At 38.9% G+C, this 16,176-nt stretch overlaps 1 protein-coding gene across 1 annotated transcript; it reads left to right on the forward strand.

The window, feature by feature from the left end:
- Nucleotides 1-5,006: 5,006 nt before the first annotated feature.
- LOC145822224 (uncharacterized) lies at nucleotides 5,007-15,289 on the forward strand. The gene is made up of 2 exons (XM_082918834.1): nucleotides 5,007-6,816; nucleotides 15,201-15,289. Exons 1-2 carry the CDS (start codon nucleotides 5,007-5,009, stop codon nucleotides 15,287-15,289), a joined length of 1,899 nt encoding a protein of 632 aa, XP_082774960.1.
- The last annotated feature ends 887 nt before the right edge of the window (nucleotides 15,290-16,176 follow it).

Consider the following 16,176-nt stretch of genomic DNA (forward strand, 5'->3'; position numbering starts at 1 on the left):
AGGTGAAGCGATGGTCCAAGACCGAGCAAGATTAGCGGGAACGAACGGAGTTAGACAAACCGAGCTAGTTATTGAGCTTGACCCTGAAGGTCGATCGGAATTGAGGCTGGAACTAACGGAGCTATGCCTAGCTCGGTGGAAATTGCCAGGTGGTCCAATTGGAATGTGAGAAAAGAAACCCGCCAATGGCATGCTTCAATACCGTTTGGCAATTTAGCCAATATTGTTTGGCGGTATTGACGGGTACGCGTGTAAAGAATAAAGAGGGCAGTACAGCCACGTGTCCAGGAAAGAACGAGCAGAGCAGCGCGCGCAAGGGCTATATAGACTGAGCGGGGCCTCTATACAAGAGGTCTAGATGTCCGACAACCTAGAGCTCTATCTCTCATTTGTCTTCTCTCTCTCTCTTTCTCTCTTTCTCTCTTTAAAAGGGAGCTAACTTGATCGTCGGAAGGGCTTTTCGGCATCACACCTGCAAGGCAGCTCACCATTGTTTTGTTCTCAGGTTATTCGGAGTGAAGTAAAGCTTGGACACGAGGAGTACTGACAGCGACGAATATTTGCTCCCAATACAATTGGCGCCGTCTGTAGGAATATCGACAGACAAAACCTTGTCTTCCAACCTTTTCCAATCATCTTTTATGGCGAATAACGATGACATTCTGCTTTCTGCCATCGACGGCATCACTTTAGAATGCGTTCGGCACAGAGATAACCTACCCGCCATTTCGACGATGGTTGGTTTGGAGACCTCTGCACGAGGACTTCCCAGTGATGTACAAGACAAGCGCGCAAGGAGTTCTGGGCGCTCTTTCCGCCATCGACGGCATCACTCTAGAGTCCGTTCGGCACAGAGATGGCCTACCCGCCATTTCGACGATGGCTGGTTTGGAGACCTCCGCACGAGGACTTCCTAGAGACGCGCAAGACATGTGAAAACCCATCTTTAATTATTCCTTAAAGAAAATAAATAAATAAATTAATTAATTAATTTTTTCTACAGTCTATCTGAATTATATATTAGTGTAAAAGTTAGTTTTAAATTGACTCAATTCAATCACTAACAAGACATTATAAAAAAAATAATAATTTAGTGGGTGTTCAATATTTGTTGTTTATAAATTATTTTAATTATGATTCAATATAATAATTATTCTTACTAAATACCTTAGTTAAAAATCTTAGTGTGTCAATTTTCAGAAACCCACACACACACACACAAAAAAAAAAAAAAAAAAAAAAAAAAAAAAAAAAGGGAATCAAACCTTTGCAGAATTTTGGTGGAGGCTTTCCACATGTTGATTTGCATGCTTGTTTAGGGAAGAAGAGCTAATGATGCTCTTGGAATTGAGAGAAAGAAAGCCATAGAACTTGGAGAAAGAGAGCAAAAAATTTAGTGAAAGTCACATTTCTTAGAACTTGGAGAAAGTGGATGGATTTATTAATAGAAAGAATGTGTGAGAGGGAGGGAGAGAGAGAGAGCTAGCCTCGGAGAAGATCTATAAAATGCACCTAGTAGTCATGCACATTTTGAAGGCTAAGCATAAACCATATACATCCAATAGAGGGAATTCTTGTGGAAGAAGAGGAGGAGGTTGAGGTTGCATATTTTCCTACCATTTCATTATTCCATTTCAATCCTACTACTAAGTAAGAAAACCCTCTCAACCCTCTCATTTTTTTTATAATTGAAATTTTTCAGATTATGTACATTTGATACATTGTCTAAAACTGTGTTGAGAATACTCTGTCTTGAATCTGCCAGCATGTTACCCGATTTTTTAGACAATTTTATACTCAGAATTTCGAGATGATTTCTTCTACAAAGTTGTTGATAATGATGTCTAGTTTATCCAGGAATTTTTGGAAACAATTTTCGAGCTTTCTACGAATTTATACAAATTTTTAACTGAACCTGAAACTGTGTTGAGAATACTCTGTCTTGAATCTGCCAGCATGTTACCCGAGTTTTTAGACAATTTTATACTCAGAATTTCGAGATAATTTCTTCGACAAAGTTGTTGATAATGATGTCTAGTTTATCCAGAAATTTTTAGAAACAATTTTCGAGCTTTCTACGAATTTATACAAATTTTTAACTAAACCTGAAACTGTGTTGAGAATAATCTGTCTTGAATCTGCCAGCATGTTACCCGAATTTTTAGAAAATTTTATACTCAGAATTTCGAGATGATTTCTTCTACAAAGTTGTTGATAATGATGTCTAGTTTATCCAGAAATTTTGGAAACAATTTTTGAGCTTTCTACGAATTTATACAAATTTCTAACTAAATCTGAAACTGTGAGACAGATTTTACCATGTATTTGAAAATTTATTTAAAATTCTATACTAAGCCAAATCTGGTAATTTCTAACTAGAAGATGAAATTTGAGAAGTCTAGTTTCATAATAAATTTTTAGATTATGGGTTTGATCTATAAATTTAAGCATGGAATTAACGTAAGGAAATGTGACAAATCTGTGTCATAAACACCCTTAGAATTTGTTTAGAATTATTTATAAGTTATTTTTGGAAAAAGCTTTCTGAAAAATAACCATAACATGTTTATTGAGTATCCTGTAGATTGATATGAATTTTAGGGTTGTATAAGTAATGTATTTATAATTTTAATTGCAAGATATATACTCTGAAAATTTTTCTAGACAGAATAAAATCACCACTTTAATATTATGCTAGTCTAATTTTGTAAATCAAAAATTCGTGCATGTGTGTGTTTAGGGTTCAATTCTTGTATCTAAGTTATTATTTCATACCACGGTTTAAATAAATTGTTTATTTAAATTCTGTACTTTTATTTTGTATTGTGTGACACATGCAATATTTTATGATTGAGAATTTTAATGAGTTGGTATAACATTATTTGTGATTAAAAATTTGGAATTGTTTGTGATTAATATCAAAATTAACTGAAATGATTAACGGCATATACAAAGTTAACAATTGACGGTTAATACCAGTTGTTCGGAGTGAGTCTTGGTTTAAAGACTGTACGGAATTAAGGGTTGACGGTTAACACCGGTTGTTCAGGGTGAGCCCTGGTTTTGAGAATTCTCACGTAAATTGTGTTGCGAAACTCTAAGATGGCACGGGACTTATTTGAACCCTTTTCGGTATTCGGTTTTGGAATAAGGGTGGATGTGCAGGTGGCACACAGGGAGGTTGCTTACCCCTGGCAGACCGTTTCCTTGGGGCAGACCACGGATGCCACTACTTGGGTATATAACTCCGGACGTGGGCATCCCTGGTAGTTACGATTGGTAACACTTAAATATTTGACCAAGGGAGGGTTTCAAATTAACCGTTGCCATGCTTAGTGGTTGGTAAGTTAAATCTCTTTGGTGAGATTTCGAGTGTCACCTAATTTATTAAAATTACTGAAACTATTCTAATGGTTGTAATTTCTGTGTATAATTATATTGTTATCTCATGTTTAGAATATTATTATTTGTCTCTTAAAAAGAATGGTAGGTTGGTTACGTTTTCTTACTGTGTTGCAAAACTCATGGCATATATTTTGTTGCCCTGGCGTTTCATGCCAGATTATGTTGAAGAAGGGACTGAGGCTGAAATTGGAGCTGCTGCCAATATCGAACCTTGGCTGACTTAGAGTCAAGATTTTGTCATAATAAAATCCTGTTATCCCTTGTATTAGGATTAAACTATGTTGTGACGTTGTGTGTGAACTTGTAGTTTTATTCTGTCGTTGGACTTTGGCTTTGTAAGAACTTAAAAGTTCCTAACTAGTAGTTAAAATTTTATCTAGCAAGTTATTGTTATTTAAATCTTATGATGTTTCAAAAAAAAAAAAAAAAAATTTTTTGGGGCGTCACAGCGTGGTATCAGAGCCAAGTTTGAACCTTTGGGCCATGGATAGTAGTTTATTATTTTTACAATTAAGAAAACCTTAAGTTAAATTGTAATTCTCGGTGACCTAACTAAGTTAGAACCTTTTTATTTGTAGGATGCCAGGGTCATCAGACATTAACTCTAACGAGGAAAATTTAGTGGAAAACTATGACATAGAATCCGACCCGAGTGAAGACGTGGAAATGCCTATAGAAGACTATGAATCTGAGCCTGAGCTTGACCCTGAACCTGATCCTGAACTTGAGCCTGAAACTGAGTCTGAAGAAGTTGAAGAAGTTGTACCAATATACAACCCCCCGGAGGTTATTGTGATTGAGTCAGACACTGAGGATGAGTCTATGGAAGGCAATACCGAGGGGAACCCTGGAGATATAGGAGCCACGTTTGAGGATTGGGATGTGCAAAACGGGTTACCAATTGGCTCTTTTGTATATGTCAGACTTTATCCCCTCGGAGGTTGTGCTTGGAAAAATGAGAGTTGGGTGGGCACCTATATCGGACCTATCCAGATTCTAAGACAAGAGACTCCCTGGGTATATCAACTAGGCCCCTTTCCGGACGGTTTCACCGAAATAGTGGGCGACCTTTTTGACTTTTGGAGCCTTCAGTATATCATGCCCGACCCAAGCAGAATTGTGAGGAGAGATGGGTCAGTGGACTTCAGAGACTGGAGGACCTATCGGGAGGAGCCGGTGCTGCTGCTAGGGCATCGTGTGTGCGAAACTGCTATCTTCGTAAGGGTGCTATGGCGATTCATGGGACTTTTCCAAGCCACATGGGAGCCGGAAGCCCTGGTGTGGAGAGACTTTCCTTGGCTATTTTAAGGGGTCTTAAGGGAATTATAAGCTAGGCTAACTGATTGTTTTGTATGCTTACATGTAAAAGAAATTGCCTAGTTTAGAATTGTGAGTGTAGGAGTTAACTCGGATTGTAGGGGCTATCTCTTGCCCGTAGTATGTTATTTAATCTTTTCCTTTGTTCTATTTGTATTTTGCTAATTGTAGCTTATCTAATCTAATTAATGAAGTCTTTTTTTTTACTGTCCTTGCACATAAGTATAATAATAATACTGATAATAAATAAGTGAATAAATCACACGAAAATCCCGTAATGCAGAATGGCTGGACGAACAAGAAATAATAACAACGGTAATGGCGATGGAGTGCCTGATGGCGATGTCGCTCGAATTATACGCGCGATTGCTGATAGGGTAGGCAATATACCACCCCGCAACCAAGATCAAAACAAATCAGAGATGATAGCAAAGTTTGAAAAGCTACGTCCCCACAAATTCCTTGGTGGATCAAACCCCCATGAAGCTGAAGCTTGGTTAAGACAAATTAAGAAGTTGCTAGATACTTCCGACATCCGAAATGAGCAAGATAGAGTGACTATAGCGGCATTTCAAATGGAAGGGGAAGCAGATCATTGGTGGGAAATGATCAAAAGTACTCGACAAGTAGAGACATTAACTTGGAGACAGTTCGAAGACCTGTTCATGGAAAAGTATTTTCCTAACTCGCTAAGACAAGAAATGATTCAAGAGTTCCTTCAACTGAAACAAGGAAAAATGTCAGTCGCTCAATATGCGAACCGTTTTGAAGCTCTTTCACGGTACGCTTCAGCCATAGTAGCAAATGAAGGGGATAAGGTTAGGCGATTTGAATGGGGTTTGGACACAGACATTAGAGGAAAATTGATCGCAGTACAACTCTCCACTTATGCCCAAATGGTGGATCGAGCTTTAATTGTGGAACGAGAGTTAGCAGATTCTGAACGCATTCGAAATCAGCGATCAAGGAACAACAACCAACCACGCGGAGGAGGCCCAGTCCGCAACACCAGAAACCATCCTGCGCCAGCACCTTATGCCGGAGGGATGCAGCAGCAACAAAGACAGAATCGAGGAAACCAGCAAGGAGGAAACTTTGTAAGTGAGTGGAAAGGAAGATGTTTCGGATGTGGTCAACAGGGGCATCGTCGAAGTGAGTGTCCTCAAGGAGGGAAGTATTTTATGGATCAGCGAGGGGCACAACCATACGACAAATGCCAACCAGGGCAAGGTTCTAAGCCTACTCAACATGCCCAGACCAACAAGGGGCAGCCTCAAGCCTCTAAGAATGCAGGCCGACCAAGAACACAACCACAAGGAGCTGGAAATGGAAAGAAACCGGGAGAGACTAACCAACAGGCAGTAGGAAGAATGTATGCTCTCCAAGAAGAAGAAGATGTTGATAACCCATCAGTAATTCAAGGTATGTTAATCCTTATGAATTCTTGGGTTAAAGTATTATTTGATTCTGGAGCTTCGCATTCTTTTATATCCACTGCATGTGTGACAAGTTTGGGTTTAAAGCCAGAAGCGTTAGAGATAGCTATGAGTGTCGCTTCACCCTTAGGAGGTCAAACCCGAGTAAATCTAGTATGTAAATCTTGTGAGCTAGAAATCTCCGGTTCACATTTGATCTGTGATCTAAGAGTTATGGATATGTCGGATTTTGACGTCATCCTAGGAATGGACTGGTTGTCAGTTCATCGAGCCATTATTGATTGTTACTGTAAGACAGTGACAGCATCCTCCCTTAACGGCACGAAAGTCCAATTTAAAGGGGATAGACAAGATTCCCTAACTCCAACGTGTCGCAAGTCGCGATGGCATGATCAACTAACTGGATGGTTGGCGAGCCTAATTTTGGAAGACGAAAATCGAGAGGATCCAGGATTACCCCATGTGGTGTGCGAGTACGCTGACGTTTTCCCTGACGAATTACCAGGATTACCTCCAAAACGAGATGTAGATTTCACGATTGAGCTTCAACCCGGGACTTCACCGATTTCAATAGCACCACATCGTATGGCGCCAGCTGAACTTCGAGAATTGAAGGAGCAGTTGCAAGAACTGTTGAGTAAGAAGTTCATCAGACCAAGTACGTCCCCTTGGGGAGCGCCAGCATTATTCGCAAAGAAGAAGGATGGGACCTTAAGATTGTGCATCGATTATCGACAACTAAATCGAGCCACCATTAAAAATCGATATCCCTTACCCAGAATTGATGACTTGTTTGATCAATTAAGAGGTTCAAAATGTTTTTCCAAAATTGACCTTAGGTCGGGATACCACCAACTTCGTGTTAGAGGAGAAGATATACCCAAAACTGCATTTCGAACCCGTTATGGCCACTATGAGTTTGTGGTAATGCCATTTGGTTTGACAAATGCTCCTGGGGTATTCATGAGTTTAATGAACAAAATTTTTACCCCCTATTTGGACCAATTTGTGGTAGTATTCATTGATGATATTTTGATATACTCACGATCGGAGGAAGACCACGAGCAACATCTGAGGACCGTTTTGCAAACTCTAAGAGAAAACCAATTGTATGCTAAAGCTAGCAAATGTGAATTTTGGCTAGAGGAAGTAAAGTTCTTAGGTCATGTTGTATCTGAATCAGGGATATCAGTGGATCCCGCTAAAGTAGAAGCAGTGATGGGGTGGAAACAACCTAAGAATACGTTTGAGATTCGTAGTTTCTTGGGATTAGCAGGTTATTATAGGAGATTCATTCAGGATTTCTCCAAATTAGCCAAGCCGATGACATGCCTAACGCAAAAAGGAGTAAAGTTTGAATGGAACGAAGCGTGTGGACAGTCATTTCAAGAACTCAAGAAGAGACTGACAAGCGCTCCTATATTAGTCATACCCGAACGTGACGTTGGGTACACTGTTTATTGTGATGCCTCTAAGGAAGGGTTAGGTAGTGTGTTAATGCAAAACGGGAAGGTAGTGGCTTACGGATCAAGACAATTGAAGAATCATGAGAAAAATTATCCTACTCACGATCTGGAGTTGGCGGCTGTGGTCTATGCACTTAAGACTTGGCGACATTACCTTTATGGCGAAAAATTTGAGATATTTACCGATCACAAAAGCTTGAAGTACTTGTTCACACAAAGAGATTTGAACATGAGGCAGAGACGCCGGATGGAGTACCTTGAAGATTACCAATTCACCATATCTTATCATCCCGGGAAGGCTAATGTTGTAGCAGATGCACTAAGTCGAAAGACAAGAGAGATGGTAGCCAACATATCAATTAAAGAATGGGAAATGGTAAGCACTGTGAATGAGTTTAAGTTACAACCAGAGACTCAGAATGGGATGGGTAGGTTGTTTACAATAGTTACAACACCCCAACTTCTTACCAAAGTGTTGGAAGCCCAAAGATTTGATCAGGAGACCGACTCCATCAAGGCCCGATTAGTGTCCGGGGAATCTTCACCAGATTGGACGCTCCATCAAGATGGTAGTTTAAGGTATTTAGGTAGAATTTTTGTGCCAAACATCGAACAATTAAGAGAGGAAGTACTTAAAGAATTTCACCATTCGGTTTTTGCGGTTCATCCGGGAGGAAATAAGATGTACCAGGATCTTAAGCGACAGTATTGGTGGAGTGGAATGAAGAAGGACGTTGCTCAATTCGTATCTAAGTGTTTGACGTGTCAGCAAGTGAAGGCAGAACATCAAAGGCCGGCAGGGAAACTCCAACCTTTACCAATACCTAAGTGGAAATGGGAACACATAACAATGGATTTTGTAACGGGATTACCCCGATCGCCACAAGGCCATGATGCAATTTGGGTGGTGGTTGATCGATTAACTAAGACGGCACATTTCCTACCAATAGGGCCAGCAGGCACACTCGAATCTTTAAGTCGATTATTTATTCGAGAAATCATTAGATTGCACGGAGTACCAGTCTCAATAGTGTCAGATCGTGATTCTCGTTTTACGTCACAGTTCTGGCAAAGTCTGCAAAAGGCCTTGGGTACAGAGTTGTGTTTTAGTACAGCTTTTCACCCTCAAACTGACGGCCAATCGGAAAGAACAATTCAGACTTTAGAAGACATGCTTCGAGCTTGTGTGATGGACTTTAAAGGTAGTTGGGAGAAATATTTACCACTAGTCGAATTCTCTTACAATAACAGTTTTCAAGCAAGTATTGGTATGGCACCGTATGAAGCTTTGTACGGACGACCTTGCCGATCACCAATATGTTGGACAGAAGTCGGAGAAGCACCTCTTTTAGGGCCAGAGTTAGTTCAGGAAACTACCGAGAAGGTGAAACTAATTAGGCAAAGGCTTGAGACCGCTCAGAGTAGGCAGAAAAGCTATGCAGATCAAAGGAGAAGACCTTTAGCATTTAAAGTTGGAGATCATGTGTTTCTGAAAATACAGCCTCGCCGAGGAGTTGTTCGTTTCGGAAAGAAGGGAAAGTTGTCACCTCGCTTCATAGGGCCTTTCGAAATTTTGGACAAAATAGGAGAAGTGGCGTACCGTTTGGCTCTACCGCCTCAACTGGCTGGAGTGCATAATGTTTTCCACGTCTCTATGCTACGAAAATACGAGCCACACCCTTCTCACATCATCAATTGGGAGGAAATTAATCTTGATGAAGACGTGACATTTGAAGAAAAGCCTGTCAAGATTTTAGATCGTCGCGAGAAGAAATTACGAGGCAAAACTATACCTTTGGTTCGAGTTCTCTGGAGACATCGTGGGATGGAAGAGTCAACGTGGGAGCGAGAAGATATGATACGTGTCAATTACCCTCAACTATTCGAGTCTAAAGGTACAAATTAATTTCGAGGACGAAATTTTCTTTTAGGAGGGTAGATTGTGAAAACCCATCTTTAATTATTCCTTAAAGAAAATAAATAAATAAATTAATTAATTAATTTTTTCTACAGTCTATCTGAATTATATATTAGTGTAAAAGTTAGTTTTAAATTGACTCAATTCAATCACTAACAAGACATTATAAAAAAAATAATAATTTAGTGGGTGTTCAATATTTGTTGTTTATAAATTATTTTAATTATGATTCAATATAATAATTATTCTTACTAAATACCTTAGTTAAAAATCTTAGTGTGTCAATTTTCAGAAACCCACACACACACACACAAAAAAAAAAAAAAAAAAAAAAAAAAAAAAAAAAGGGAATCAAACCTTTGCAGAATTTTGGTGGAGGCTTTCCACATGTTGATTTGCATGCTTGTTTAGGGAAGAAGAGCTAATGATGCTCTTGGAATTGAGAGAAAGAAAGCCATAGAACTTGGAGAAAGAGAGCAAAAAATTTAGTGAAAGTCACATTTCTTAGAACTTGGAGAAAGTGGATGGATTTATTAATAGAAAGAATGTGTGAGAGGGAGGGAGAGAGAGAGAGCTAGCCTCGGAGAAGATCTATAAAATGCACCTAGTAGTCATGCACATTTTGAAGGCTAAGCATAAACCATATACATCCAATAGAGGGAATTCTTGTGGAAGAAGAGGAGGAGGTTGAGGTTGCATATTTTCCTACCATTTCATTATTCCATTTCAATCCTACTACTAAGTAAGAAAACCCTCTCAACCCTCTCATTTTTTTTATAATTGAAATTTTTCAGATTATGTACATTTGATACATTGTCTAAAACTGTGTTGAGAATACTCTGTCTTGAATCTGCCAGCATGTTACCCGATTTTTTAGACAATTTTATACTCAGAATTTCGAGATGATTTCTTCTACAAAGTTGTTGATAATGATGTCTAGTTTATCCAGGAATTTTTGGAAACAATTTTCGAGCTTTCTACGAATTTATACAAATTTTTAACTGAACCTGAAACTGTGTTGAGAATACTCTGTCTTGAATCTGCCAGCATGTTACCCGAGTTTTTAGACAATTTTATACTCAGAATTTCGAGATAATTTCTTCGACAAAGTTGTTGATAATGATGTCTAGTTTATCCAGAAATTTTTAGAAACAATTTTCGAGCTTTCTACGAATTTATACAAATTTTTAACTAAACCTGAAACTGTGTTGAGAATAATCTGTCTTGAATCTGCCAGCATGTTACCCGAATTTTTAGAAAATTTTATACTCAGAATTTCGAGATGATTTCTTCTACAAAGTTGTTGATAATGATGTCTAGTTTATCCAGAAATTTTGGAAACAATTTTTGAGCTTTCTACGAATTTATACAAATTTCTAACTAAATCTGAAACTGTGAGACAGATTTTACCATGTATTTGAAAATTTATTTAAAATTCTATACTAAGCCAAATCTGGTAATTTCTAACTAGAAGATGAAATTTGAGAAGTCTAGTTTCATAATAAATTTTTAGATTATGGGTTTGATCTATAAATTTAAGCATGGAATTAACGTAAGGAAATGTGACAAATCTGTGTCATAAACACCCTTAGAATTTGTTTAGAATTATTTATAAGTTATTTTTGGAAAAAGCTTTCTGAAAAATAACCATAACATGTTTATTGAGTATCCTGTAGATTGATATGAATTTTAGGGTTGTATAAGTAATGTATTTATAATTTTAATTGCAAGATATATACTCTGAAAATTTTTCTAGACAGAATAAAATCACCACTTTAATATTATGCTAGTCTAATTTTGTAAATCAAAAATTCGTGCATGTGTGTGTTTAGGGTTCAATTCTTGTATCTAAGTTATTATTTCATACCACGGTTTAAATAAATTGTTTATTTAAATTCTGTACTTTTATTTTGTATTGTGTGACACATGCAATATTTTATGATTGAGAATTTTAATGAGTTGGTATAACATTATTTGTGATTAAAAATTTGGAATTGTTTGTGATTAATATCAAAATTAACTGAAATGATTAACGGCATATACAAAGTTAACAATTGACGGTTAATACCAGTTGTTCGGAGTGAGTCTTGGTTTAAAGACTGTACGGAATTAAGGGTTGACGGTTAACACCGGTTGTTCAGGGTGAGCCCTGGTTTTGAGAATTCTCACGTAAATTGTGTTGCGAAACTCTAAGATGGCACGGGACTTATTTGAACCCTTTTCGGTATTCGGTTTTGGAATAAGGGTGGATGTGCAGGTGGCACACAGGGAGGTTGCTTACCCCTGGCAGACCGTTTCCTTGGGGCAGACCACGGATGCCACTACTTGGGTATATAACTCCGGACGTGGGCATCCCTGGTAGTTACGATTGGTAACACTTAAATATTTGACCAAGGGAGGGTTTCAAATTAACCGTTGCCATGCTTAGTGGTTGGTAAGTTAAATCTCTTTGGTGAGATTTCGAGTGTCACCTAATTTATTAAAATTACTGAAACTATTCTAATGGTTGTAATTTCTGTGTATAATTATATTGTTATCTCATGTTTAGAATATTATTATTTGTCTCTTAAAAAGAATGGTAGGTTGGTTACGTTTTCTTACTGTGTTGCAAAACTCATGGCATATATTTTGTTGCCCTGGCGTTTCATGCCAGATTATGTTGAAGAAGGGACTGAGGCTGAAATTGGAGCTGCTGCCAATATCGAACCTTGGCTGACTTAGAGTCAAGATTTTGTCATAATAAAATCCTGTTATCCCTTGTATTAGGATTAAACTATGTTGTGACGTTGTGTGTGAACTTGTAGTTTTATTCTGTCGTTGGACTTTGGCTTTGTAAGAACTTAAAAGTTCCTAACTAGTAGTTAAAATTTTATCTAGCAAGTTATTGTTATTTAAATCTTATGATGTTTCAAAAAAAAAAAAAAAAAATTTTTTGGGGCGTCACAAGACATGCGCGCAAGGAGTTCTGGGCGCTCTGTCAGCCCAGAAGAGCATCACCGACGGCGAGACTCACACACTCAACACCTGGAAATACCATCATCAAGAAGAGGGCGACGGAGATGGAAGCCATGAAATACCAGATGAAGGGAAATGGCGTCACTGGAGTAGGGAACCACAATAACCATGCCTATTCTCACCGTTTCGGCAGTCAGAATAGACGTCGCACCTCTTTACTCTCCGTCACAAGAAGCTTCAAAGCTGAAGACTACGTCACACGGGCAGCGACATCTCGTACGCGGGACAACAGTTACAACCTCTTACGTCAGACGACGGCATCGGGATATTGTTCGCCAAGATGCAAGGTGCCGAGCTGACCTTACTCGCCAACCTTGGAGTTTTTTGCCGAGCTTAATTTACTCGCCAAGATGCAAGGTGCCGAGCTGACCTTGCTCGCCAACCTTGGAGTTTTTTGCCGAACTGATTTTGCTCGCCAAGATGCAAGGTGCCGAGATGACCTTGCTCGCAACCTTGGATTCCCTTACAGAGCTGATTTTGCTCTCCAAGATGCAAGGTGCCGAGCTGACCTTGCTCGCAACCTTGGAGTTCCTTGCCATGCTGATTTTGTTCTCCAAGATGCAAGGTGTCGAGCTGACCTTGCTTGCCAACCTTGGAGTTCCTTGCCAAGCTGATTTTGCTCACCAAGATGCAAGGTACCGAGCTGACCTTGCTCACTAACCTTGGAGTTCCTTGCCGATCTGATTTTGCTCACCAAGATGCAAGGTGCTGAGCTGATTTTGCTTGCCAAGAAGCAAGTTGTCGAGCTGACCTTGCTTGCCGACCTTAAAGTTCCTTGTCGAGCTGATTTTGCTCTCCAAGATGCAAGGTGCCGAGCTGACCTTGCTCGCCAACCTTGGAGTTCCTTCTCAAGTTGATTTTGCTCGCCAAGAAGCAAGTTGCCGAGCTGACCTTGCTTGCCGACCTAGCTCACCGACCTGGGAGTTCCTTGCCAAGCTGATTTTTCTCACCAAGATGCAAGTTGCCGAGCTAACCTTGCTCGCAAACCTTGGAGTTCCTTGCTGTACTGATTTTGCTCGCCAAAATGTAAGTCGCCGAGCTGACGTTGCTCGCAACATTAGAAGTTCCTTATCGAGCTGATTTTGCTTGCCAAGGAAGTTGCTGAGTTGATTACACTCACCAAGAAGCAAGTTGCCGACCTGACTTTGCTCGCCAACTTTGAAGTTCTTATACTGAGCTGAAGTTGAGTAATCTCATTCATGTTACAACAGAAGGGATTCAAGACCAACGACCGAACAAAGTGAACCACCGAGTAAAGAGTCTAGCCCGACCTAGTAATGTAATTCCAGTCACGCGAATGCAGACGGAATTAAAGGGCAATTGAGAGGGGAGTTTGCGTCGAGCAAACGAGTTGAGCTAGTTGTGACTTGGGCCTTGCCGTTGGATTACGCGACCGAGTTAGCATAGCTGAGGGCAGTTTGGCCGAGGTTCTAGATTATGTGGCTGAGTTAGCCCAAGGTCCAGAAGTTGGACCGGGCTAAGCCGAGCTAGGTGAAGCAATGGTCCAAGGCCGAGCAAGGTCAGTAGGAACAAACGGAGTTGGGTAAACCAAGCTAGTTATTGAGCTTGACCTTGAAGGTCGACCGGAATTGAGGCTGGAACTAACCTTGCTATGCCTAGCTCGGTAGAAATTGCCAGGTGGTCCAATTGGAGTACGAGAAGAGAAACCCGCCAATGGTATGCTTCAATACCGTTTGACAGTTTGGCTAATGCTGTTTGGCGGTATTGACGGGTACGCGTGTAACGAATAAAAAGGGCAGTACAACCACGCGTCCAGGAAAAAACGAGCAGAGCAGCGCGCGCAGGGGCTATATAAACTGAGTGACGCCTCCATACAAGAGGTCTGGATGTCTGGCGACCTAGAGCTCTATCTCTCTTTTGTCTTTTCCCTTCCTTTCTCTCTTTAAAAGGGTGCTAACTTGATCGTCGGAAGGGCTTTTCGACATCACACCTGCCGGGCAGCTCAACGTCGTTGTGTTATCAGTTTATTCGGAGTGAAGCAAAGCTTGGAAACAAAGAGTACGGACAGCAACGAATATTTGCTTCCCGTACAGAAAGGAAAATGAAATTCGTTTTATTTGCCTATTTTCACAAAGGGAAGAATTCACCCATTTATGAAGATTTCCTGATTACTAATCAGTAATATTAATAATAAGAAATATTAGTATATATACATATATATATATATATATATATCTGTAACTTCTGATTCTTTCTACAATTAGATCTTATGTCACCAAAAAAAAACCCCATTCTTCTGATTTTGACTTTAATTCCAATAAACTAATTACAAATAAAACAATTAAACTTAATACTCTACTTGATTGAATTTTGATTCAAAGGAAAGAAAGGATGAAATAACTTACTCAGAATGCTTTTTAAAGGATTACATGATATGATTAGATCGAACAACCCCTTCTGGAATAAATATTCAGCTATTTGTGAACCTTCAGGTATTGTTTTATTCAAAAACGCCTCTTAGCTTCCTTTTCTTATTAAAAGGTCAACCAAAAAAAAAAAAAAAAAAAATTAGCACTTTCAAAATCCCCTTATAATTATAAAGTTTCGTATAAAGGAAAAAATTTAATATTTAAATATTTTATTTGATCATTATATCTTCTATTTCTTCTATTTCTTTTACAGTACTCTCTCTTTTCACCAACTTGATAGTTGTTCATCGTTTCCACCATCTTCATCATCTGTTGGCATCGTTTATCCTCACCGTCGACTAGTGACCACCATTTTTACCATCAAACCACCACCATCTTAGATTTAATACTTACGAACTCATATTAGAGACCAATAACTTCAGATCTGCGTTAAATGAACTTAGATTTGATAAAATAAAATAAAAAAAGAAATCTAGAGATTACAATGACAAATCAAGAGTTTTTTTGTCTATTTATTCATAGATCTAAAAGCAAAATTTGACTCTTATTCGTTCATTATATACTCTCTTTTTTTTTTGTAACAGTTAAATTTTACTTTGATTAACGACATGCTAATCTGCTTAACGATAGTAAAATTTTATTTTGAATCAAAGTAAATTTTACTCTGAAACACATTGTGAGGATGGCTTTACAAGAGAGGGTTGGATCATGAAGTAGAGTAAAATTTTATTGTCTGAAGAACAGAGCATCATGAGAAGAAAAGAGAGAGATAGGGAGTCAGAGTTCGAAAACAGAACATCATGAGAAGAAGAAGAAGAAGAAAGAGAGAGAGAGATGGAGTATAAATGATGAGTGACACACACACAGAGAACACGAATCGTTAGAACCAAAGAGAGAGAGAGTGAAGGATCTAAGATCTGAGGTTTGCAAAACGGCGAACCGTCATTTTTCGGCGATGACAACGGTAAATGATCTTAGAATTGTGAATCTCTCTGTATCAATCAAAGACGGAATTAAACTTGCGATTATGTCTTAAATTTGAACTGTAAGTCATAATCAATTGGGTTATTCATTTTAGTTCCCTAAGATCTATGGTTTTCACATATAGCCATGTTTGTTTATGGGTTTAAGAGGAGAAAATTGGATTGTGTGGAATTCACACCATGTGGGTCCTATGTGAGTCCCATACCTATGTAAGACATTTAGTAAAAAAAAATTGGTAAAACTTT

This window comes from Camellia sinensis, chromosome 3, assembly GCF_055761805.1.
Source record: "Camellia sinensis isolate YWXY chromosome 3, ASM5576180v1, whole genome shotgun sequence".
Taxonomy (NCBI): Eukaryota; Viridiplantae; Streptophyta; class Magnoliopsida; order Ericales; family Theaceae; genus Camellia; species Camellia sinensis.